This window comes from Micropterus dolomieu, linkage group LG03 (genome assembly GCF_021292245.1).
Source record: "Micropterus dolomieu isolate WLL.071019.BEF.003 ecotype Adirondacks linkage group LG03, ASM2129224v1, whole genome shotgun sequence".
NCBI lineage: Eukaryota > Metazoa > Chordata > Actinopteri > Centrarchiformes > Centrarchidae > Micropterus > Micropterus dolomieu.
Window position 1 is genome coordinate 17,133,933 of NC_060152.1, and position 25,163 is coordinate 17,159,095.

The 25,163-nt window shown below is 42.4% G+C and overlaps 1 protein-coding gene across 1 annotated transcript in view; it reads left to right on the top strand.

Annotated features, from left to right (window-relative positions):
* The window catches only part of itga8 (integrin, alpha 8), a 40,641-nt gene that overhangs the window by 5,952 nt on the left and 9,526 nt on the right, over positions 1-25,163 (top strand). Inside the window, exons 5-21 of the mRNA XM_046045994.1 lie at positions 2,229-2,290; positions 2,788-2,833; positions 4,794-4,919; positions 5,083-5,127; positions 6,368-6,411; positions 7,921-7,977; positions 8,128-8,180; positions 8,273-8,478; positions 11,641-11,838; positions 16,228-16,273; positions 17,013-17,120; positions 21,043-21,098; positions 21,510-21,667; positions 21,812-21,943; positions 23,089-23,156; positions 23,699-23,846; positions 24,500-24,592. Coding sequence (XP_045901950.1) covers positions 2,229-2,290; positions 2,788-2,833; positions 4,794-4,919; positions 5,083-5,127; positions 6,368-6,411; positions 7,921-7,977; positions 8,128-8,180; positions 8,273-8,478; positions 11,641-11,838; positions 16,228-16,273; positions 17,013-17,120; positions 21,043-21,098; positions 21,510-21,667; positions 21,812-21,943; positions 23,089-23,156; positions 23,699-23,846; positions 24,500-24,592 — 1,646 coding nt within the window. The remainder of the gene's footprint in view (positions 1-2,228; positions 2,291-2,787; positions 2,834-4,793; positions 4,920-5,082; positions 5,128-6,367; positions 6,412-7,920; positions 7,978-8,127; positions 8,181-8,272; positions 8,479-11,640; positions 11,839-16,227; positions 16,274-17,012; positions 17,121-21,042; positions 21,099-21,509; positions 21,668-21,811; positions 21,944-23,088; positions 23,157-23,698; positions 23,847-24,499; positions 24,593-25,163) is intronic.

The following is a 25,163-nucleotide window of genomic DNA, read 5'->3' on the forward strand; positions in this document are numbered from 1 at the left end:
GTGGAGGCCCAGACCGAGGGAGGTTGGCGGTGGTGTGGTGCTTCTTCCATTTCCTGATAACTGCACCGACAGTTGATCTTTTCTCTCCAAGTTGCTTTCCGATTCTCTTGTAGCCCATCCCAGCCTTGTGCAGATCAACAATCTTGTCCCTGATGTCCGTAGAAAGCTCTTTGGTCTTGCCCATGGTGGTGATGTTGGATGCTGGTTGTTTGGGTGTTGACAGGTGTCTTTTATACAGGTAACGAGGTGAGGCAGGTGTATTTGATGTAGATAATTGGTTGGGATTGGGGCTGTGTCTTAAAGAAAGACTAACTGGCTTGTAGGAGCCAGAATACTTGCTGTTTGGTAGGGGGTCATATACTTGTTTTTCCTCATCAGATGGTTATCAATTTTTATAAATTCATATGATGGATTTTCTTTGGGATTCTGTCTTTCACTGTTAGAATGTACATATGATTAAAATTGTAGATTGTTGCATTCTTTGTAAGTGGGCAAACCTGCAAAATCAGCAAGGGGTCAAATACTTTTTTCCCCCACTGTATATTGCACATGCTTTGCAGTAATGTTAGTTTCCTGTCCAATGGGATGAAAGCCAACTCTGGGTCGGTTTATTTATACAAAACAAAGGAGAGGTCTCCACGATTCAAACGACTTTCCATCATTGACCGTGTTTTCACCCGATGTCAATCTGATTCTCATTTGGCCTAACAGGTATCGGCTAAAACTTTTTTCGTTTGTTTTTTATCCCTATGTGGAGTTTGTGTTGGAGTCTGTGTTGTGCTGGGAGCCTGTTGTTTTTTTGGGTGTTAGCGGACTCCATTTTGTTAGCTGCGGTGTTGTCGCTGTGTACATTTCAGAATCAGTAGGCAAGAGGCTCGGGAGCGCACATGAACGTTACAGCCCATGTAAACCAATGATTTCTTCATATAAGAAGCAGCATAGTGGCTGTTCCAAGCGACCGAAAAAAGCAGGCATGTGGTTCATTGTTTTGTGAGGTTACAACCCGTTCACAAATAGGCAATAAAAAATATTAATTTCATGTAAAAACTACATAAAGCCCCTTTAAAGAATTAATCGCGCCTGCACAGATTTCTCTGTGACTATGTTATATTTAATTGAAACAAAACAAAAAAGGTGTTAAAAAAAAGAAAATTTTAAATGTTTTTCCTAAACAAAATTACATTCACTTCTATTGTATTTGCTTAGCAGCAGAAACCTCAGATGTAGTTATCTCCAAACTTGGCCAAACAAAACCAAAACTATCTGCAGATGAGGAAATGTATATTTTCGTAAGTTGGTTGAACTGACAGCGAGCAGACAGATTTATTTGTTGTCTTTCCCGGTGGATTACTTTGCCTGGTGTTTTTAAAGGTTGCCACAGTAACCTGATAATCTGTCTCTGTGACAGTATCTGTCTCTCTCTCTGGTCCACTTCTTTCTGTCATCAGTTCTGTAAATGGGATTCATGGGATTATCCTCCCCTCCACCCCCTTTCGCTCATCTCCAGTTTTTTTCTTTTTCTCCTACTTTCTTCCTGCGACCCCTTTTACCCTGTGCAGTGATATGAGGCATCAGCATGATAAGTATGATAAGGGGAAAACGGAGGCTATCAGGTGGCACATCATAAACAGCAGATCAAACGCAGGGCTTATCATCCACTCCATCATCCGCTCTACAAAAAAATCCCTCTCTGTTTACACTCACTCTTTACGCTCCCTTTTATTGGTTGACAGTTGTTAAAGATCTCATTTTGTTGGTTATGCCAGTTCTGACTAATCAAGACTAGAATAATCACATTGTAAACTCAATTGTTGTCAAAGGGGGAATAATGTTTTTCGGGCAGAGGAAGAATTTCTTCAACATGTATCCAAGTCTGATTTTTCTCCAGCAGCTTCATTTTAACATGAATCTATGACCGCTCAGTCCGCTACCATAACTCACACATTATTTATATGTGCATGTGTCTAGTTACGCATCATTAAGCTTCACCTCAGGGTGCCTCTAAAATGGAGAACAATTTGTTAGGTGCACATACGTTTTTCTTTTGTTGGTTTGTTCATGCAGAGTTTGACAGAAACACACCTCAGTGGTTCTACGTCATTCTACGTCAGCTGTTGCTGTCTGCAATGTTAGTTGAGTGCTTTGTTCCAGAAAATTGTTTTTTTTTAACAATTAAGATGCTGGCACAGGTCTTTGAAAAACAGTTTTACTGTTTGTGTTGTTTTCAGATGATCCAGACCCGGAGGGACAGGGGTTCTGCCAGGCTGGCTTCAGTGTGGATTTCACCAAGGTACCGATTGCAGCAACACTCGTACCCTATCATCAAGAATTCCCCTGGACACATCATTTCCCCTCTCAAAGTGCCAGCGAAGAGGTTCCTTCAAACATGAAACTCCCTTCAGAGATTAATGGACACTAGGAAGTTGAGAGCACGCTTGTCCCTAGAGGAGCCTCCACTGCTGATGTGACCCATCACCTCTGAACACAATCGACAAAACACATACACAATCTGTCACTGTATAGGCAATGTGAACTTAGGCCTTTGTCTCATGGCCCATGTTCAACTCTACCCTCCTGTACAGGAAGCTGTCACTCTCCACAGGATGTCAACATGCATGACAGCACGAGTCATATGTGTGGACACACACACACACCCACACACACACACACACACACACACACGACTGCAAACATTATATATACACCTCTAGTCTCACACAAACACACACACATTCACTGACAAATCTATATCACAGGACTAAACCTAACTTATTGTATCTATTCCAGGAAGGAATGCTGGTGGTAGGAGGACCTGGAAGCTTTTACTGGCAAGGTAACTGCAACAACATTGTGTAAACATGTATCTGGTCTCTCTTTTGCAATGATTTCATAGATGGGAAGGTGTTCAAATGAGGGAAGAGAATGGAGATGGGTTTAACAGTCAGAAAAGCCCACATTTACACACGAACACACATGCACACAGACACTCTTGCCAAAATTTCAATTTCATTACAAGAGCCATAAGTAGGAATAGGTGGAAGGAAATGTGTCTCTTTCTTTGCTGCTTTCCGTAACATTTTCTCTCCCTCACTCCTTTAGGCTACTTCATGCCACTCTCTGTCTGTAACAGGAAGTGGGTGTTTGGGCTCTGTAATGAGCTGATCGTAATGGAGTGTGGCAGAACTGCCCCTCTGCCCGTGGTAAAGTGCAGAGGGGCTTGGGAAAGCTTTAAGGAGAGAGGAAGAGGCTCAGAGGCAGGCTAGGGTTGAGAGGGACAGAGGAAAGGTGGGGAGAATTTAAAGACTGAGAGCTGGGAGGACAGCGGGAGTGATAGAGGACTGTTAAGGAGACGATAGAAACATGCTGGGGGAGAGAGAAATATGAGAAGTGAAGGAGTAAGTTAGACACAGAGAAAGAAGAAGAAAGATGGATTTTCTGCTTGATAAAAGCAACACTGAGGTCAACTAACTTGCTAGTCTAAGCAGAGGGATGAAGTGTCTTAAAAGGTGTAGACACAGCTAGAGTGTGTCAGAGTTCAGCTACTCCCCCAACTCCAGGTGTGTAAGAGTGTGTATTCTCCTAATATCCAAAAGGAGTTCTGCAGCTGTTTGTGAGGAGCAAGGAGATCATTTGCGCAAACTAATTTCTCCTTTCTTTGTAACTGCTAATCTGTCACTCCACTGCATTTCATTTGTTTAGAACAGAAATATGCAGCAAGTGAGTATCTGTTTTTAGGAATAAGAAAAAAGACAAAAGAGGGAAGTGACTCTGTGATGGATATTTCAAAACTGCTACACAATTTTTTATGATTTGGGGTTATTGTTTGGCGTTGCTACTGTTATTACATATGGTTCAATAATGAATGCTCCAGCATACAAGACCGCAGTAGACAGGCATCACAGACTAATGGACTGCTCCCTCTCTGTGCCCTCAGCGTGGCAAGGCTGGCTGCCTCCAGTTAAAACACTTCCTCCGAATGTTTATAAAAGCACTCAGCCTGGATTTTATGGCCTCTAATATACAACGATTATCTTCAGCCTTCAGCCTGAGTCATCATACAAAAAACCTCTTTTATATACAATCTTGTTATCTCTGGGTGTAAAGACACTTCAAATTGGCAGCAGTGACTTATGCATCTGTGTTAACAGTTTGTAACACGGTGTCTCATTAATCAGATGGAGGTTTAATAATGAGCTGATATGGTGATGTGTTATTCTGGGAGATAAACTCATAGCTCAGTCTGAGGGATAAGGGGGTGGAAAAGGAGTTGGAGGGAGGGTTAAGAGGGCACATTTCCCTCCCTGTCAGCACACACACACACACTCACACATTAAGGAGGATTTATGGAAGGTTGTGGATTGCCATAGATAAAATCATTTGTTTGTTTGACCTCTTGTTCAACAGCAGATGAAGGGTTGTGGATGGGTCATTTGTGTGTGCACCCGTATACTTCAGAATCTTCGCTGGAGAATGGACAAGCATTTTCAGAGGGTTTTGAAGGAACTTTAGGGTATTTTTCCAGCTATTCCTCTTCCAACGATGTGTTTTAGCTTTCCCCACGGAAGGCTTTGCCATGTCGCTAGATCTGTGCATTTTTCATTTGGAGCAGGTGGTCCAGCTCCAGCAGGTTTCTGTAGCAGAGAGCAGCTGTGCTCCCTTCATGGGGTCCAAGCTGAAACCGCTGTCCATGAACATATGCGACTCTCACACCCTGAGTGTTTGTTTTTCTTTATCTATTTATCTGTGCGTGTGTATGTCTGTGTGTGTGTGTGTGTGTGTGTGTGTGTGTGTAGGTCAGGTGATGACAGCAGGGATAGCTGAGATACTGAACGGCTACTCTTTGAAGGCAGTGCTGAGACGGGTTCCAGGAGAGAAACACACCAGAGCTGCTGAAGACACACATGACGACAGCTACCTTGGTAACATGCATTTACAAACTGAACACACACATTCGCACAGCCTTGCTGATAATAATCATACATTACATTACATACATCACATACAACATTCAGTTTACACAGAGCATTGCGTACAGAGCTAATTTCACCCATATGTCATCATGTGCAACCGATTTCTCCCTAGGTTACTCCGTGGCAGTGGGGGAGTTTACGGGAGACTCCGAACAAGGTGAGAAAGCCAACAATTCATTGCAAGTAACCACATGCAGCACCAGAGGAATTCCTCAATAACAACACCAGCAGGCACCCTGCAACACCGTCTGAAACACTCTCTCTTTATGCTCTCCGGCTGGATGCCAGGACCCCAGCGAGGGGTGTTATAGACTGAGCGATAGGGAGTGGAGAGCTGGGTGACACTGACTTGGTCTGAACTCAGAGGCAGTAATGAGTACTGTCTCTGTGTGTCTGGGTCACGACCCTGAGGGGACAGGACTTCAGGAACTACTGATAAAGGGATTTCTTCTATTTTAACTGATTAGATTGATTGGTGGCAGACCCTACAGACCTCTTCAGATCTAGCGTGGGTCCAGAATCTCATCTGGACTTGAAATTTCTCTCTTTGCAAGCTTCAGGTGCTTCTGATGTCCTTTCCCATGCCATCAGTTTGTCAGCACCACAAATGAAACACACAAGCAATTTCAACAAAAAGCTTTTATTAAAAAAAACAAAATGTGTCCAACCACAGTCATGCTACTTCATTGTCTAAACCACTGGTTATTTCTTTCAAACACTGTGTCACCACACACTCTCACGCTCTTCTGCTCTGTCACAAGCAGGAGACTCTCCTCCCCCAATGCCACTTCAGCTTCCCATTCATCATTTTCTGTCTATCAGAGCCCCTATGCTAATCACCATTTAGTGGGATCTTTATGGGACAACCTTGTGTTTACAATACCCCCATAGAAACCCCGCAAAGGCTCTGAAACCCCCTCCGGAACATGTCGGCGAGTCTTAAAGTGAACCTTAAGAGGTTACACATGCCTCTTGATGTGTTGTGTTGTGGTACGAAGCTTGTTGTGGTCTTGTTCCCCAAACCCTCTTTAGATTAGAGAACTGGTTGTAACTGGGAGTTCTTAGTGAAGATGGAGCTGGGAAGTCCTGGTTTGTTGGCTCATGGTTGAGCCTTTTGGTTAGAGCTGGAGGGCAGGAAGGAGGGACTCTCTCTCTCACTCTCTCTGGGTGGGTCCTTCAGATCGTCCCTATAAGTCCACGGCACCGCACTCATCAATCAATACACAAGCAGAGCCTATGCACCCAATCACTCAGTGTGTTCTCAGCAACACTTCTAAGTTCTAACAGGGTGGGCTGGGAAGAGGATTTTAGGGTTCAGGCCTTTGCAACGAACCAATGTCTTTCTCACACATAAGCATGCGCTAATTTAAGTCGTTCTTTGTTTTGATGTTTACCAGAGCTTATAGCTGGAGTCCCAAGAGGAGCACAGAACTTTGGATATGTGAGTATGAACCAACGAGCAAATTTAACCAAAGACACGCAGGATAGATTTTGGTGCTTGATTTAAAGATAAAAGTCATTCAGCAGCAACCTCATTGTTACAGACATGTGACAAATTAAAGTTAATACCTGAATCAAAGCATAACAAATGCAGATGTCTTATTGTAGGGCACAAATGGCCACTGAATAGTTTTAGTAGTATGAAAATGATGTGAATCATATACTATGGCGTTCGCAGTCACCAGATCTCAGGCTAGTTGAACACCTATGGGAGATTTTGGACTGACACGTTCAACAGCACCATCATCACCAAAATACCACATTAGGAAATATATTTTGGAAACATGGCGTTCATCCCTCAAGTATCTTTTCTAGAGACTTGTAGAATCTGTGCCAAGGACCTATGAAGCTGTTTTGTTGGCTTATGGTGGAGCTTTACATTGGTTTTTCCTTTACTTTGTCACCCATCTGCATGCTGTATCTAAAACATGTATGTGCAAGCACACAATCAACTCACACACAAAAAAAGTCTTTGAGGTTCGTTGGATTTTAGTTTTTCATATAAGATTACAGCTTTTACTCTACACAGAAATATATGTATCTACAAAACCACAACATATACTGTAGGTGTGTCTAGTGTTCTCTTATGGGAACATGTCCCCAGGGCTGACTGTTTCAATCCTCCCTAATGACACACAGCTTCCGCTGCATGTGGAGGGTGGTGACCCCACCTAACCCCACTAACCCTTCTCCACACACACCCGACCCCTAACTCTAACCTGCAGTGTAACTGCAGGACACTGCGCACATACACACTGCAACAGTGTGTTTTATGTCTGGACATTGTAGCTGGTGCGAGAATGCTCTTTCCTGTACTGACAGTGCACAGTGAGTGTCATAAAGGAGGGTGCTTGTAGCTCATAATGGGAGAAGTGCTTTGAGGGATGCAGGAAGGCTATGTTAGAAGCCTGGTACTGGAGTATGTGTCAATGCTGATCAGGTTCCTTCTGTGACCAATCTGACAACTCATAGTGCTCAGATTCAATATTTGTGTTTACACATGGTCATCTATATGTGTTCTGTCCCTTTACTATGTCTTTGAGACATCTCTGATTGGGTCAACATGTATCCTCCTGCATGTGTGTTTGCGTGTGTGCCTGTGTGTGTACGTGAAGCCCCCCGGCTGTCTCCATGTGGTTGTTATTTTAGCTCTTATGAAGGAATTCTCAGGCTCCCCCCTCCGTCTCTCCCCACGACTGGGGTTAGGATGGGGGGAAGGAGAGAAAGATGAGGGGGAAAATGGTAAAGGCACAAAGAGGATGATGGTGGGGGAGGGCAGGGGAAAAGAAATGTTTCAGTAGAATAAAGGCTTTTTTTAATGCGGTTTCTGACTTTTTTCCTGCATTGTTAGACTGTTGGCCATGTTTGCTCCTGGAGTGCTATGAGGACAAACTCTGGTGCTTTATTAGTCATGCCATATTGTATCTGACAGTCCATCTGTTTGTTTTAGGTGGCAATGATCAACTCCACCAATCTGACCTTCATTCAGAACTTCACAGGGGAACAGGTAGGAGCATCGATACACACATATTGCAGGGCTGCATATAAACTACTACATCGTGGGCACCAGCTGATATGGATTTTCTTCCATTTTTGAATGGGTTGGATTGGGTTTATGGTAAAAAATACTCCTGTTCCTTCCTTGTCTGTCTCTCAGATGGCCTCTTATTTTGGCTACTCGGTGGCTGTCACTGACCTGAACGGAGATGGGTAAGTAGAAAATGTCCATGTCACTCGAGACACATACACTCACTCCATCTCTTTCTTTGTCTAAGCCTTAAAACCACGGCTTATGTCCCCAGGACCGACGATGTGCTGATTGGAGCGCCCCTCTATATGGAAAGAGAGATGGAGAGCAAACCCAGAGAGGTGGGGAGGGTATACCTGTACCTACAGATGGCCCCTCTCACTTTCTCCAAACCTGTTGCCCTCACCGGCACACATACATTCGGGCGCTTCGGCACAGCTATAGCACCCCTGGGAGACATCAACATGGATGGATACAATGGTATGCTGAGAGGATGAAAGACAGAAAGAAGGGGAGAAGAAATGGAAAAAGGAAATTAAGCCAGATGAAATTCATTCGAGAAACAAAAATATGCAAGATGAGAGAGACAACAAACAGAAATAGAGAAGGAGAAAGATATGTAGATGAGAAAATTTTCCAAATCCTGATATATATATATATATTATATATATATATATTTTGTGGGCCAGTGCATGGACCTCTTTCCCTTGTACTCGTCTGCCCATATGAGACAGGTGATTCCAGGTAAACCTGATGACTGACAGATCTTTTTCTGTGTTTCCCGTGCCTCTTGGTTTGTTTAGTCTCTGACTGAGGAAATCCTATCATATGCTGCTGCTTGAAAAAACTTAAAGCGCTTCAGCCAATCAGGAAGTGCAGCGATGAAAGATTGTCTGTGTGAACTTATTTCCGCCTGTGATGAGGGTTAAGGCCGTGTGTGTGTGTGTGTGTGTGTGTTGGAGCTATTTTTAACTCACCAGATGTGCACTGAGATAAAATCATCTGGGAGTTTCTGTCCTGCAGCCCAGAGTTCATTCCTCGATGTGTTTGTTTTATCTTCACGTTGATTAGACAAAGACACTCACATGCACACACACACACAAACCATTCAGCCTGCAGTCCAAATGCTCCATGACGCCAAGGCCTGTTGACTGCGAGCTTAGAAGTGAATGAACTAACACCCATCTGTCCCACTGATTAGTGCCTTATTTATTCATGGCCAGAGTGCGTTAATGTGTGTCCCACCGCTTTAAACCCTTTAACAATCAGATCAATATCCACTGGATCAATACTGAAGCTTTCTGTGGCCAAAAACATAAATCACATAAGGCTCTCTGTCAGGATGTGACGGTCTCTGAGGTGCCTCTCTGCCAGCTGCAGTGACACGCATTGAAAAGACTTGTTGAGAGATAATCATATGAGGACAATTCGGCATTGCATTATGGAGTCACCATGGAGACAATGTGATCAGAGTTTTCAGCAGTTCCTTTTTGCTAATGTCAAACTTCTGTGTTCAAGTATACCTGTGCACTCATATGATTATGTGTGCATAATCATTGACAGATCCCCTTTCAGCAAGTGATGACACCAAGCCTCTTCCTCCTCCCGTAGCAGGGACCTCATGACTTCAGTTGCAAAATTCTTCTTAAAAGCAGAACCATACCTCTCCTCTTCATGGCTTTGTTGAGAGGAAACATTGCAATTTAGCTAATTGAAATTCCCATGCAGCTCTCTTTGTTTTTAATTTTTGTCAGCCAACAGAGGCTTTCTATCACCATCGCTCACAGAGTCTCAGCCTGTTTCTGTCTGTGAGTAACAATGTCACAGTCTAAGAGATCACAGTGGGTGTTCCACATTTTGCTGTGGATGTCTGCATTGTGTGGGATGATGGAGTAATTCCCATGAGTGACTTTCACATTATTTGAGGACTTTTTTAAGTACAATTTTTTTTTACACAGCTTTTTAGTTATGTACACATACCCACACATAGACATACACACTTGCAGACACACATGAGCACACACAGGCTCATATATACACTTGCATACACACATGGTTGCATTTATCCTCTCTACCCCACAATCTGCTTCATGTGGAACTAGTTGTTTAGGCTGAGAGAGAAGGGGTCCGGAGACAAACAGGATGTCTCGAGGTGTTTGGACATTTACAGTAGTGAGGGAAGCTTTTATGCAGGACGGTGCAATGTGTGGACATTAAGAGGTTAAAGAGTAAGTACCAGGACAGGTGCTTGCAGTATGTTAATTATTATCTCTCTGTTTTCATTTGCGTGTGGGGCCTCCGTTGCAACTACACGCCTACATGTCTGAAAGAATTCTTAAAGGCTTTTGAAATCTACTTTCTCAATTATCTTTTTTGGGGTTAGTTAGAAAAGCTTTGATTAGTTCAGTTGAGAGATTTCTGTCGTTATGTTTTTAGTAGCAGGGTTTAGTTGGAAAAAATGGATAATGAGTGGTTCAGTGCACCAATCTGGGAAACATTTCATCTGATGGGAACTGTGGGGATGTTCTCTTGTTTTGCTGGACCATTGTCAATTAAATCCAATCAAACCACACCCACACAGTCCGTGTGAAGCTGATTAGCTGAGTTTCCTAGCTTAGCTTAAAGACTGGAAGCAGGGGGAAACAGCTAGCTTGACTCTGTCCAAAGTTTAAAAAACCTCTAAAGCTCAGTAATTAGCTGATATGTTCTATCTCATTTGCTTAATCTGCACTGCAAAAACTAAAATCTTAGTAAGATTAATTATCTTAATTGAAGGCAAAATATACTTCTTTTTTGTCTGACAAGATATATCTTCTTACCAGGCGGCTTTTATGTTAGAGAATTTCACTTGTTTCAAGTTTTTTTGGCCTTAAGTAGCAAGTGAAATATTCTTGTTCTGTTGGCAGATAATTTTGCTCATTTTGAGTAATATTTCCCCCTTTTTAATGCTTTTTTTTCTTGTTTTAGAAAGATCAGTTTTTGCAGTGTGTATACAAACAGTGCACAGATATGAGCATGTTAGTCGAGTTAGTGACATACATTAATGGGATAAGGCCCTGCGATGGACTGGCGACCTGTCCAGGGTGTAATTAATGGGATATTAATTAATGGGATAAGAATGCATACAGATGGAGAGGGAGCTCAGTGCATTATGGGAAGTGTCCCGGCAGCATAACCAAGGAATGTTTTAGGGCTCACCTCAGCCAGCTCTATCTATAAGCTTTATCAAAGATGAAAGTCTTAGGCGAATTAGTGTATTTTCCGAAGTGTCAAACTATTGCTTTAAGACCCCAACAGACTAGCCTGCTCTATAGCATTTTGTCACTTATTATAGGGTCATATTGACCCAAATGTTTCCTACGCAGAGCACAATACTGAGTAACCAAGAATTACAGCAATGACATAAACAGCACCAAGACAGAAAAAGAAAGATAGAGGAGAGACAAGATTAAAAGATGAGCAAAATAAATGGAAATTGACAATACTGAAATGGTCCCCCAGTGCAGGTAAAAGAAGGTCAAGATCTTTTCCTTCTCTCTTTCCTTCTACCTGTATGTTTTCCTCTGCTTCTGTCTCAGAGGGCCCTTAACCCTACTGATATCTAAACCATGCATGTGTATGTGTGTGTGTGTCATCCATTAGACGTGGCGGTGGGCTGTCCGTTCGGAGGCGAGGAGCGTGGAGGGAGAGTATTGATCTTTAATGGTAACAGAGACGCATCCACGCAAGGCCTGACACTGAGCCAAGAGCTGAGAGCAGCCAGGACCCCCAGTGACAGTTTGCTTGGATATGGATTCACTCTGAGAGGAGGCCAAGACCTGGACAACAATCAGTATCCTGGTAAATACTCACACTCAACAAGTCAATCCTTCTCAACTCAGCTCCCCTTGTTGTAATCAAAATTCCTTCTCCGACTTGCATTCCTTCACTTTTCCACTTTCCTTCCAGCTCCTCTCATTACAGCCTCCCTCCTCTTCATTCTTGACCTCCACATTTCATGGTTCCCCTATGCACACTACTACCATCCCCATGTTCTTCTGTATTGCTTTCCTCCTCTTCTCTGGTAAAGTCATCAGTCAGAAGAAGGGGGTATGGGGATAAATGCCAATGAACTGCTGCCGCATCCATTCTTTAGGGATTTACAGTACTCAAAAGGAGAGAAAACACAAGATTGAGTATAATAATACATTATCCGCATGTTCAGTCTGCCAGAAATTCAAGCCTCAGCCCATACCTCTCAAACTGTGAGCAGACAAAGCAGCACTCAATCAAATTACAAGCCAGTAGCTCCCTACTTATGTGCCACCTACTTACTTTAACAGACACCTCCACCTTCTGATTTTTCCAAAACATAATAGAAACCCGCCTACACTCATAAGAACTGAAAAGGAGAGGATTTTTTTTAGTTTAGAAAAAAATCTTTTTGAAACAAAGCAGGTCTATAAAACCACTGTTTTACTACCTAATTTTCTCCCTGATTTAGAGCTGCTGTACGCTCAGCATTACTCTGGCTTTGTGCTTCCATGGATTAGGATGAAAAGGAGAATTTGTTTAGTTTTACCTTTTCTTTTCTTTGCCCCCCCTCCCTTTCCCTCTTTTTCCTTTTCATTCTGCTATAATAACATATTTCTTCATTCAACAAACAGGATATCAAGGAAAATACCCATACAAGTGCACACAAGTTCACATATGTGGCTTGTGATCAGTTTCACTGGCAGCTAGAAAGTGTGTGTTGAGCGTGTGCCAGGCTCCAGGTCAAAGCTAAATCCTGCGCAGAAGCAAATCAGAGATCCCGAATTAAAAACATTATACTGTAAATATACACACAGGGGTTACAGGTTGAAACTTAGGCTGTTGTAGGAAGGAGTTGAAAGAGTAGAAACTCATGGGTGGCAGAGCTTTCAGACAACACACACACTGTATAAACATGCACACACACAAATGGTGCAGTGCTTGTGTCGTCTGTCATTAGAAAGCTTGCTGGCGGAAGTGAAACACACACATACGGAGCGTCGTTAGCATGGTAGTAAAGTCACACTGTTCAAAGGAGCCAGAGATGTTTGATCAGCATTATGAGAGGACTGCACAGGCGCCTGGGAGGCCTGCTAGAGCCACCATATGTTCCCATCAATGTTAAATGTCATTAGTCTATTGCAGGAACACAGAGAGAAGGCAGGGTAATGATTAAGCTCCAATTTTAGCTTTAATGGACTTTTTTTCTGAAAGATTATGTCATGTGTTTGGGTTTTTATTTGATAGCTTACAGCAGGAAACTAAATGAAAAGTGGGATGAAAGATGACAAAGAAGGCAGTACAGGAACAAAAATGGCACCCAGACTTTGTCTAGGTCTACTGCTCAGAAATAAGGTTAATTAAATTATGGGCAACTTTGGTTATGAGCATGACACAGAAGCAGCACTGACTTGATGTTTCATTGATGAGAGTATGACTCAGGCTAAAGGCCAGAGTTAACGTTAGGGTCATCTGTGTATCAGAAGGGGGTCCAATTGCCTCAGGGTGCATTTTAGATTCAGCCGAGGTGTCAAAGGTCAAAAACTGACAACGTTTTACCTGTCAATCACACTGACTTTCTGAGAGAGTTAAAGACACAGATACATGTCAGGGTCGGTGATGTGGATGTGTGTGGTGCTGAAGGGTCATTAGGTTGGTAAGTAGGTGTAAAAATGTATTAATTGGCTCCATGTCTGCTCGTGTATTTAGTGACCATCTTTATTTTCATCCAATTCTGGATGTTTTACCTTTAAATAGTTAAAATTACACTGTATTTGTACATCCTTTTTGCTTTTTGTTCTCAGCATTGTAGTTTGATACCCCAAATGTACCTTTAAACCTCTGCTATATTAGTCAAATCTGAGAATATCCTCCCCAATTTGGAACAACCAATTCCCCCAGTCTGCAGTGTGAAAAATGTACTTTTCAGTACGGGAATGTAGTATAACCGTCATATTGAAAGTATGGATTGTAGCCAGCAAGTTACTGAATAGCCTTAAATCCCACACATGCATCCAAGAATTAAGAAATCCTCCATTTCTCTCTTGAAACTGCCTCCTTTTCCACTGAGTGCCATTGACCTTTGGCATTTCATCATGGAGGCTGGTCCCCTACAGCCAAACAGGCAGTCAGGGCAGGCAGCCAGTGACAGCTTGACAGTCTGTCTAAACTCTGGATGGAGATTGTGTTTTCACAGCCCAGGACAGACACCATCAGCTAAAGCAGCTCAGTTACCAAGACTATACCTGCTATCAATGAGTGGAGTGTATACGCACTGGTGTGCCAACCCATATGTGTGCATGTTTGGTTCGGTGTGTCTCTACACACACACACACACACACATGTTAACCTCAAATCAACAGTGGCAGACAAGCTTTCCTGTGTGTAAGGAAATGAGATTGACGTGAAAAGGAAAGTTGGCCGTTATTTGATTTATCCCTGGGTGCAGCCATGCACGCACCCACACTCACGCACACTTAACCCCAAAGGGTGCCGTGTCCTCCAATCAGTCTCATGCATGCAGTGGTTTTGACAGCACACAAAAGAGTCAGGATAAGGAGTACAGATAACCACTGTGTTGAAAACACACACCTATGGCAGTAGTGGAGTTGGATTTCCAGGTTAAACAACTCCAACAGCAGGATGGACTGAGGAATTTAGACTGGGAGTCAAACGGTCCCTCTCAGTCTCTCTCCCTCTGCAGAAAACACACCTTCCATCTGATGGCTTTCACACATTGCGGTTTAAAGGCCAAGTGCACTATCCTCTGCCTGCCTCGTCCTTTTCTTTCTATCATTCTTTCCCCCCCTTTTCCGTACCTCTCCAACTGCCCCACAAAACCCACATCTTGAGGTCTTTTCTCATTGCAGGCTTTTTGATACAGTACACAAAACACACACACACACACACACACACACACACAGCCACACACTCACAAAACAACATAGCACACCCCAGGGGAAGAGGGACAGGGCTTAAATGTTTAATGTTGTGGTTTCAGGGGGACTCAGTGACTGCAGCCAAAGGCAGAAACAGATGTGCCTCTCTCAGATTCAATTAGTCCCCTTTCTTCTGAAATATGCAGGAGACGAAAGACACAGCAAATGACAAGAAAAGTCTACAAGAGTACATTTCCACCAGCTTAGTCCTGTATTGCCTGCAGCAGGTTACAACATTTTCCAGTTATAGTTGCTTATAGCGCTAAAACAATTATTTGATCAACAGAAAATGTACTGACAATGACTAATGACTGTTGACAATGATTAATGACTGTTAATCAAGTCAAAATGCCAAACACTCACCTGATCCCACTTCTCAAATGTATTTGTTTTTCACTTTTATGGCATTGTAACTGAATGTATTCTAGTTTTCGCTCTATAGGCCAAACAATTAATCGTAAAACAAATAATAGATTAATTGATCGATTGAGAACAATCATTAGCCGCAGCCCCAGCCTCTCACTGAGCAGCATGAGGTTAGGCTATTCTGTCTTTCTCAGGAACACACAACTTAGTTTTGCTGCATCTGGCAGTGGTGGCTTGTATCCATTAAGTGCCTCTCTTCAGTTTCACATTGTTTTAATCAGTCTGTGTCTGTGTCTATGCGTGCGTGTGAGTGTGTGTGCGGCTTTCATTGGAATGTGTCCCCTAACCGCAGCCATTAAATACCAGCTCTATTTTAAACTCTGAGAGCCAATTAAAAGTGTGTGTTCATCACAAAATCCATGAAAACAAATAAAAATCACATATAGATGAGATCTGTTGCTGCTTACAATTAGGAGCTGTTGCTACGCCGGCTGTTGGGAAATGTTGTTTAGCAACATGTGATTGGAGCGATGTGAACTTTCTAATGGCAGTGGAATGCAGCGTGGGGCCGGGTCCCTGTCTAGCTGTACACATGAACACACACACGCATACATGCGCGATGAACTCGCAAACACACGCATTAACGCATGTTGTGTTCATGAATTTAGTTTGAACCAGGTCATGTGTGAAGGGATAACAAAGGAAAAGCATGGCGATATCAGAAAGTCAATGCAATGTCACAGTGTGTGTAAATGTGTGTGCATATTAAACGTGAGACGTCTGTGTTTGATGAAGATTGCTGGAGACCTTGAAATCAGTCCCAACTGTGGCATTCTTTGAAGCTCTCTATTTCCCAACTCTCACTCTCGCACGCTCTCTCTCGCGCTTTCTCTCTCTCTTTCACTGTCTGCAGATCTGATCGTGGGAGCGTTTGGCGCAGGCGAGGTGACGGTGTACAGGTAAGATTGTACAAAGTGTTGTGTTGTTTTGAAATGCTTTTTCTCATACCTCACGTTTGTGCTTTTCCTGAACTTCTGTGTGACTTTCATGTCAAGTTTTATTTATAGAGCCCAATATCACAAATCACAGTTTACCTCTGACCTTAGACCCTCAATTTAAATGAAGAAAAACTCCTCCAAAAAACCCTTATCTTTTTGGCTAGAGCCAATCCCAGCTGACATTGGGCGAGAGACACCCAAGAGACATTTTAGAGTGACCAATCAACCTACCTGTATGTCTTTGGATGGCGGGAGGAAGCTGGAGCAGAGATAACCTACACAGACATGGGGAGAACATGCACACTCTAAACATAAAGGCCTGGGACGCCCCAAGGTCGAACACAGGACCTTCTTGCTGTGAGACCACTGGGCTACCGCGTCACCCACCAGAAATCATAGTATATACAGTTATGATGACAAAATGTCTATTGTAAAATGTAAGTGAAGGATCCAGGAGGACAACTGAGCAGCTTCAGGTGTCTCCCACTGAGGAGCCACACCACCTCCTCCCCACCACCATAGAGACCTGGAAAGAGGACAGGCCAGACAAACACACAAGCGGACAACAGTATTTACACAGAGAGGAGAAAAAAAACCAAACACACAGATGGAGAAAGAACTAGGGAGAGTGGGAGATACTTTCAAGTTTTTTTTAATGTCTTTAGATTGTGTTGTATACCGTATGTGTGTTTGTGTGTAGGTCTCGAGCTGTGGTGTCTGTGGAAGCTGCAATGATCTTGACTCCCAGAATCCTGAACCCTGATGACCGACAGTGTCACCTGCCTGAAACAGATATTATGGTTACCTGGTAAGAAGAACATGCTTAGAGAGTCTCTTCTCCTAATCCCACACTGAAGATTAACACTTTTCAGTGTTCTGTATATATCAGACATTCTCAGTGGTTGACTTTTATATATAAATCTGCCCTTGGGCTTGTTCCCCCTTATCTGTGTACATGTATATGTGTAGAAATCCGAATCAATATGGCCTGTGTTCTCACAATGTTCCACAGATGTCCGTTTCTCCTGGAAAATTGTCAGAGCTGATTACTGTTTATGAATTCAAGTCGATTTTATAGGATCTGGAAAATAACACTTCATTGTTTTTCCCTTATTTTAGCTATTACCTATACCTATACCTATTCATGCATATTTACTGGATATTGTGTATACTCTTTTGTAGCGTGTGACATTTGCCTAGGCCTGTTGATACTAATTGCTTTTGATATTTATTGTTGTAACAACATTTTAGTGCTGCCCCCTTTGCCAGGTCTCTCTGAAAATAAGATTTTAATCTCAACCAGAGTTTTGCAAGTTTAAATAAAGGACATGTTATAAAAAGGTACTAACGCCAATTAAAATAAAAACTTAGCATACAAAAAATAAATGTACTTCATGATACAAAACATTAATCAACTGACTGACATTAACACCACTGACAACTAAACACAAAAATGTTTTCCCAACAAATTTATACTGGATTTTTTTGGTTTTCTAAAATGCTCATCTAGCTCCTCACCACATTCCACAATTTTGATGTAATTTTTTCCAGCTGTGTGTTGCTCCTCTATTGAGGTTTGACATTGCGTTTTGGGACAATAGTGTCCAGCAGCGCCACACTCAAAATCAAGCTAAAAATTAAAAGTGAATATTTTATTTGAGTATACTTAATTTATTAACTGTTCTAGTGTTAGCACTCCAGATAGTTATAATTCATTTGTAGTTTGGAATTTGGAGACAGATTTTGTCTGTGTGTGTGTGTGTGTGTGTGTGTGTGTGTGTGTGTGCGTGTGTGCGTGCGTGCATGTGTGTGTGTGTGTGTGTGTGTGCAGGTGAAATAAAGGTAAAGGGATCAAAGTCCTGAGACTAATGAGGCCCACTGCTGCACTGAACCCCAAAGCTGTACCAGAAATCTTACTGTTTATACTGTATCATAAAATGGTATGCACTATAAAGTATACACATTCACAAATCACATGCACACACTCACAGATGTGACAAATATTTCACCCCTGTGCTCTAGACGTCTACCATCACTCAAGGTCTGTTTGTCTGTGTGTCTAATGCAATAATTTAGAAGCACACTGAAAAAGCACGCTCATATAACCTGGAAAGTCAGATTTATGGGAATCTGCAATTAATTTGATACTGCATAATTCTATTTTGATTATGTTATTGTTCCTGTGGGTAGCAGGCTGGCTTTGAACAGCCTCGGGGTGAGTTAGTCGAGGGGAACGAGTCTAAAGGCTCCTGCTGTTTCACCACAGCCTATTGTTGGTCCTAACTTATTGGAGCTGGAACCGATGTGGGACTATTTGGACAGAAGAAGTGTGCTCGGCGAGTTGCCATCATGGTGTCTGTTGTGCGCGGAGTGGAGTGTGAGTGTTGGCAGTGAGTGAAAAGGGAACAGGGTTGGGCCAGATTGACAGAAAGCACTAAACTGTGGAATTCTGTCAAAACAAAACTCAGCTTATTTCAATAAACCGGCACGAAGTTTTGGTTGGAGGTATGGAATCAGATAGGACATAGGACACACACATGCAGAGTCAAACAGCAGCTCGCTGAGTTTAAGGGATGTCTGAGGCTCTTGTGTGTCAGCGGGGTGAAGATGCTTGGACATTTTTGTTATTTCCCTGTGATGAGAGCTGGAAAGTCTCATGATGGGCGGTAAGCCCAGTTTGTGGATCTCATGTATTACCCTATTATTTGTAAATACCCTCAGAATAGCAGTGTTGTTAAAGTGGCAACAAAACTTGCATATTTACTGTTTTGGTTTCTTCTCACCACTCTTATAGTTGCAAAGAATCTCAAAAACTGACTCTCTGTTACCTAGCATTAGGTAGCAACTAGCTGATGAACATAGTGGTGTATTTATCAGCCAAAGAGCAGAATGTTTGTTGGTGGAGACCAAAAACAGAGCTGAAGGGAGACTGAATATTGGACTCTCCCTATGAGGTGGACAGAAACACGGATAATTAAAAGCTTTGCTCTCTGTTGGATGTGTGAATAGTCAACTGCTTGCTAACATGTTCGCTACAACAACTTAAGAGGTGATAATATGTCAATGTCGTGTTCACAGCTTGTTTCTCATCCCCCAAGTGGCCAAAATATCAGTTACTGCAGGTTTAAGTAATTCATTTTTCGGAAAATCTGATGCTTAGCTCTATGACTTGAATGTAATGGTGATAAATGAGAGGCACAAAATGGGGCTAGGTGGGAGGGTAAAGTCGTGGTGGAAAAAGAGGTACAACTACTTAATAACCAGTCTTAAATTGAACGTTCTTACTCATTAAGCAGATGGGGTGTTGTGGGGGAAGGTATTTTATGTATGCGTGTTTGCAGGGAGGGTCAGCTAGCAGTGTGTTGGGTGGTGGAGCACAGATGCATTTTGGGGGAAATTACACACAGTAATGACTAACCAAGCGCCAGAGCTTATGTCAGTAAAGTGGGGGGCATTTCCGCGTTATATACACTTACGTTTGACACACATTGCTTATTAGAGTCACACTTGGGCACACCCGCCAAAAACACGAAACACACACACGCTTACAGTACATGCAACACAAATTAAACATGCACAGAACCACCTGGAGAGGTCATATTGACTTAAGGGAGCAATTTTTAAAATAGAAACCTGTATTTTATCACACACACAAACTCACATCTGCATTGCACACATTTAGAACACAGGAAAACTAGCTCATCATTATTGCATCATCTAATGGGGATTCTAATTATTAACAAAAACACAAGCATCCACACCATCTGCTTTTTGGATGTCAGGGTTTGTGAACTAAAAACAAACAAACAATAATCACATGAAGTAATTTACCTCGTACCTCATAATGCTGAGTCTTCAGTGTAGAATCAGGAGCGTTACGTCCGTAAGCCTCCTCAGATTAGTGGAGATTAACATTGCAGGGAGTCACTTTCCTGTTCTTGATTAAAGAGGTGATAAGACACCACACACACACATACTTACACATACATTCATACACACATAAATAGAGGAAAAGTGTTTTCCAGTCTCCCATGTCAGTGTGTCTAATTAAGGGGCTCACAGGGTCCTCAGCGGTATTTCCCTCCACCCCCTGGAGTACAAGAAGGAATAAGTGCCTTTATTTAGTTTGTTATATAGTTTTTCATGATTTTGTCATGCAAATATGAAGGCAGGAAATATGGAAGGAACAGTATGATTGAAACATCTGCAAAGAATGAATGAATAATATCATTGTCGTGATTTATTCTAAATAAATCACTGCTATGATCAGCACTTTCTGTGCATTAACCACACAACTCATGCGGATTATGTATACAAATATGACCAGCCTGCACTGCCTTACAAGACGCCACAAATTAAAATAAATCACATCCAAAATGCACTGCATACATTTTTAAATATATATAATATATAAAAAATAATAATACCAATTCACACACTTTTGCAACACTTAATTATAGCAGCCACCCTAAGCTTAGATGGCTTACTGTTCTTAGGTGTAAAATCCTGTGTGATTTATTGGCAGACTTTTTATTGAAAAAGAACCTTATGGTAACATGAGTTAGTATATTACCTGTGCATTTTGTTCACTTTGTCAGAGTGGATGTGGGTGAATAGACATCTAGGGTGTCTTAATAACGTTGATCATGTACAATATGCTAAAAGTTATCACAATCTCCTCACTACTTCTTGTCTATCTATTTATCTTCTCAATTTTTCTCTCCCTCCAGTCTTAATGTGGACGTGTGCGCAGCAGTAAGTGGAGTGGGGATCCCCAGCTCTGTAGGTAAGCAGCTGTGCACAATGTGGTGGAATGAGGGATGGAGGCAAAAGGGAAAAGCACTGAGGGTGGGACAGTAGTCAGAGCCAGCTCGGTTGTACATCTCACTAGAGTTCAGAGTGGAGAACAAATGCAAGAAGGAAGCTGGAAAAAAGAATCAGGTAGACAGAGTACATTGTTTCCACTTTCTGATGATTCTCTGAAGAGTAAAACGCCTACAAATGGCTCCTTTCTTCGTAACTAATGGAAAGTCATGCACACATGTGCAGGCACACACACATAAAGGGATTGGACTTTGTGGATTCAACAGTTAAGGAGTGTCTGATTGGCTGTATTGCCTTATTAACTCATTATTAAAACACATATTTCCTTTTCTCTCCATCCATCTCCACCTCTGCAACATTACCTTCTGTCCAGACCTGAGAGCAGAGCTGCAGCTGGATTGGCTGAAAGGCACTAGAGGTGGAGTTAAGAGAGTTTTGTTCCTGGACACCCAGCAGCATCAGCGCACGGGGCTCCTAAGATTGGGTCTCAACCGCCCACGTGCGTGTCTGAGCTACACCATTTTCCTCAGAGTGAGCAAATCACACACATATACAAATGGATGAATTTTGCATAATGCTGTGTGTCTTACAGAAGAATCAGCTGTCCAACTGTTCAGTTTATTATTTCTTCAAAGCACCGTTTTCATTTCTCAACTCTTTTTGTTGCTCTCTCAGGAGGATGATGAATACAGGGACAAACTGACCCCGATCGCACTGGCTCTGAACTACAGCTTGGCTCCACCCTCTCATGGCCAAAACCCCCCACCCATTCTCAACTATTACAGCAGCACCTTTCTTCAAGAGCATGTGAGTGTAATATAATATTCTATAATATAATAAGCATAATATCATACATGATGATACAGGAGTAACATTACTCCTCTGTTGCTCTTCCTGAGGTTTCTTCCATTTTCCCCTCCTTTAAAGGGCTTATTTTGAGGAATTTTCCTTATCTCAATTGATGGTTCAGAGAGTGTCATATGCTGTACAGAACACTACCAAATGTGAGAGCCAAATCCAACCTGATGTTATATTATAATCATTCGTTCTTTGATGAAAGTGCTTGAAAAAAAATCATAGCCTCAGATGTTAAGATCAATCTCAACTTTACCTTTTTACAGGATAGATCAGATGAACATGGCTGATAAACTCAGAAATTCTTTCCAAATAAAGCTTTACAGATCAAACAGTTATAATCCAAAACCAAAACAAAACCAAAACCAAGAGTCCCCTGTGAAGTAGTATATTTCAGTCTGGTGCTGCTCAGTCATAAGTTGGCATTGTTAAAGATAAAGAGAGAAAGAGCTTTGTGCACACCAAAAATTAAGCACTTGACAAACTTAAAACGATTTACATGTCAAAGATGCAAGCCTGATGAAGAATATTTGAAATGCATTGCTTCCTCTTCCACTTGCAGAATTTGATAAATAAAAATAGTTGTTTTTTTTTAATTCCACAGCGTTTTTGACGTGAGCGAGCCATTTCTACATTTTTAATTCCAGTACTGAACTGTGCTCATTGAGCATACGAGCTCAGGTTAACTCACTAAAGAGAACAGCACTTTCTTCTAATGCTAGACATTGCATGTCTTTTGCAACACATGACACCAACGGATACAGACAATTAGATTAACCCTAGAGCGAGAGATTGAGAACAATATTTATTACAAAATTACATTTTGAAAATAACCAAACCCAACCTCGACCGAAGCAGGGCGCAACAAATGGCCCAAACCCAACCCAGAACTTATTCTGCTGCCCAAGAGCTGTATAGCCCAACTCTAGTCTGCATGTTATTGTTATGTGTCTGTATGTATGTAGGCCCCATACAGCCCCTGCATCCTGGTGTTTCCCAGTTACATTTACTTAAATTTTTTGATTCATGATGATGTCCAGTGTACCTTAACAATTTCCTCATAACAATCCTCCTCTCTGTGCCCCTCTTCCTTGCAGGCCTACATTCTCCTGGACTGCGGTGACGACAATATTTGTATCCCCGACCTCCAGCTCTCCGCCAGCATGTAAGACTGACACGGCCACGCCCTCTGACCTCAACCTGTAAACACTCAACACTTCACACGGCCAAACACAGACACACACATGCACACACAGCTAAACCAAAGAAAGTAGTCTGTTATTCCTCACACAATAAGCAAAGTTTACACTGAAGTTGCTCACATTATAGTTCCATTTACCATGTGGTGTGTGTGTGTGTGTGTGTGTGTGTGTGTGTGTGTGTGTGTGTGTGTGTGTGTGTGTGTGTGTGTGTGTGTGTGTGTGTGTGTGTGTGTGTGTGAATTAGCCTACTCTCTATAGTGTTTCCAGCTGTACCATATCTCCATGGCAGCGTTATACAAACATTCTGTCACCCTCTACTGACTGACACACACATTGTTGGGGTTATTTTTGGGGTTGGGGGTATTACATTCCATGCAGCAAACAGATTGCAGGTGAAGCAAGAAAATCTAAAAAAGACACAGGACAAGAGTTCTTGTATGTAACTGCAGCAAAGTGCTGTATTTTCTGTGTCCTCTACAAAACTCGTTTTGAAATATGCACATAGGGATCGCTCAGAGCTGGTGATTGGGGATGACAATCTGGTCATGTTGACCATCACTGCGGTGAACCAAGGAGAGGGAGCCTATGAGACAGAGCTCCACACACTGATACCACCAGAGGCTGACTATATTGGAGTGAAGCGCAGGGTGGAGGTAAAAAAAAAAAAAAAACACCCACACTGCACACACATTTGTCTGAAATCAGTCATGCATGTTTGATGTTAAAGGCCAGTAGGATGGATTCTGAAAATAGACATATATAAGATTGAGGCGGTTGTCTCATCATGATTGAAGCTTGTGCCAAGTGACCATATGAAAGGAGGAAGTAGCTATTTGAGGCTGTACGATATTACATCCTGTTTTGTCTTTGTGGTGGGTGTTTGTTTGGAGTGATTAAGGCAAGGCTATCAGTGGGCTAGGCTTTACTGGCAACAGCCCAGAAGTCCCTATTATGATTTACAAGCTGCATTAGTGACCACGGAAATGGTTAGGGTCAACTGCTGTGTGCGTGTGTGTGTGTTTATATCTGCGTGTGTGCATGTTTGCACGTGTGCGCGCTAATGAGTGTGTAATGGGGCTGTTTGATTGATGAGGTTGTTACTGTCAGAGCATTCATCACGCCTCCTCTCCTGCCTTCCTTCTTCCCTCCCTTCTTCTCTTTCTCACTCCCACCCCCCTTTGATGGTGTTGTACTTCCCTCCGCTGTTCTTTGCTTTCCCCTCTTGACTTTCAATGCTCCCTGTTTGTCACTTTCATCTGCTTTTACCTTATCATCTCACTCACTGTACTTCTCCTCTCCTCTCTAGTCTCTGTCTCAGCTAAACTGCGAGTACAAGATGGTCAATGAGTCCAGAATGGTGGTGTGTGACCTCGGGAATCCAATGGTGGCTGGGACAGAGGTGAATTGTTACACGCAAAAGCTCAAACACACACACACACACACACACACACTTTTCACTAAAACTTAAAAGTCCATGTTAAGAAGCTCCGGCTGTTACTCCTAAGGTTTAATTCACACTGATTGATGGTTTCCAATGATTACTGATCAACACCTTGACCCTTATTCCACACACTTTGACTCCCTTGACTATGCTTCACACTTAATGTGGGTGTGTGTGTGTGTGTGTGTGTGTGTGTGTGTGTATACATAAGTGTGAGTGCAAGTGTGTTTGTAATGATAATCCATTTAACTCATGGATGGCGACACATGCAGGAAGCCTAGGCTTTGTAAAGTAAAGAGTGGTCCCTTCCTACATGAAATTCTACCACGCCGGTGTACATTTGTGTGTCACAAAGCATGTCACATGTGCTTTTGAGTTTGTGTGTGTGTGTGTGCATGTTTGTGTGTGTGTGTGTGTGTGTGTGTGTGTGTGTGTCTGTGTGTGTGATGAAGTGTGTGTATTACTGTGAATGTAGGGTTTTTATAAAGGTGTCAAGGCCGGCACAGAGGTGCATTTTAGCTCTGGAGGT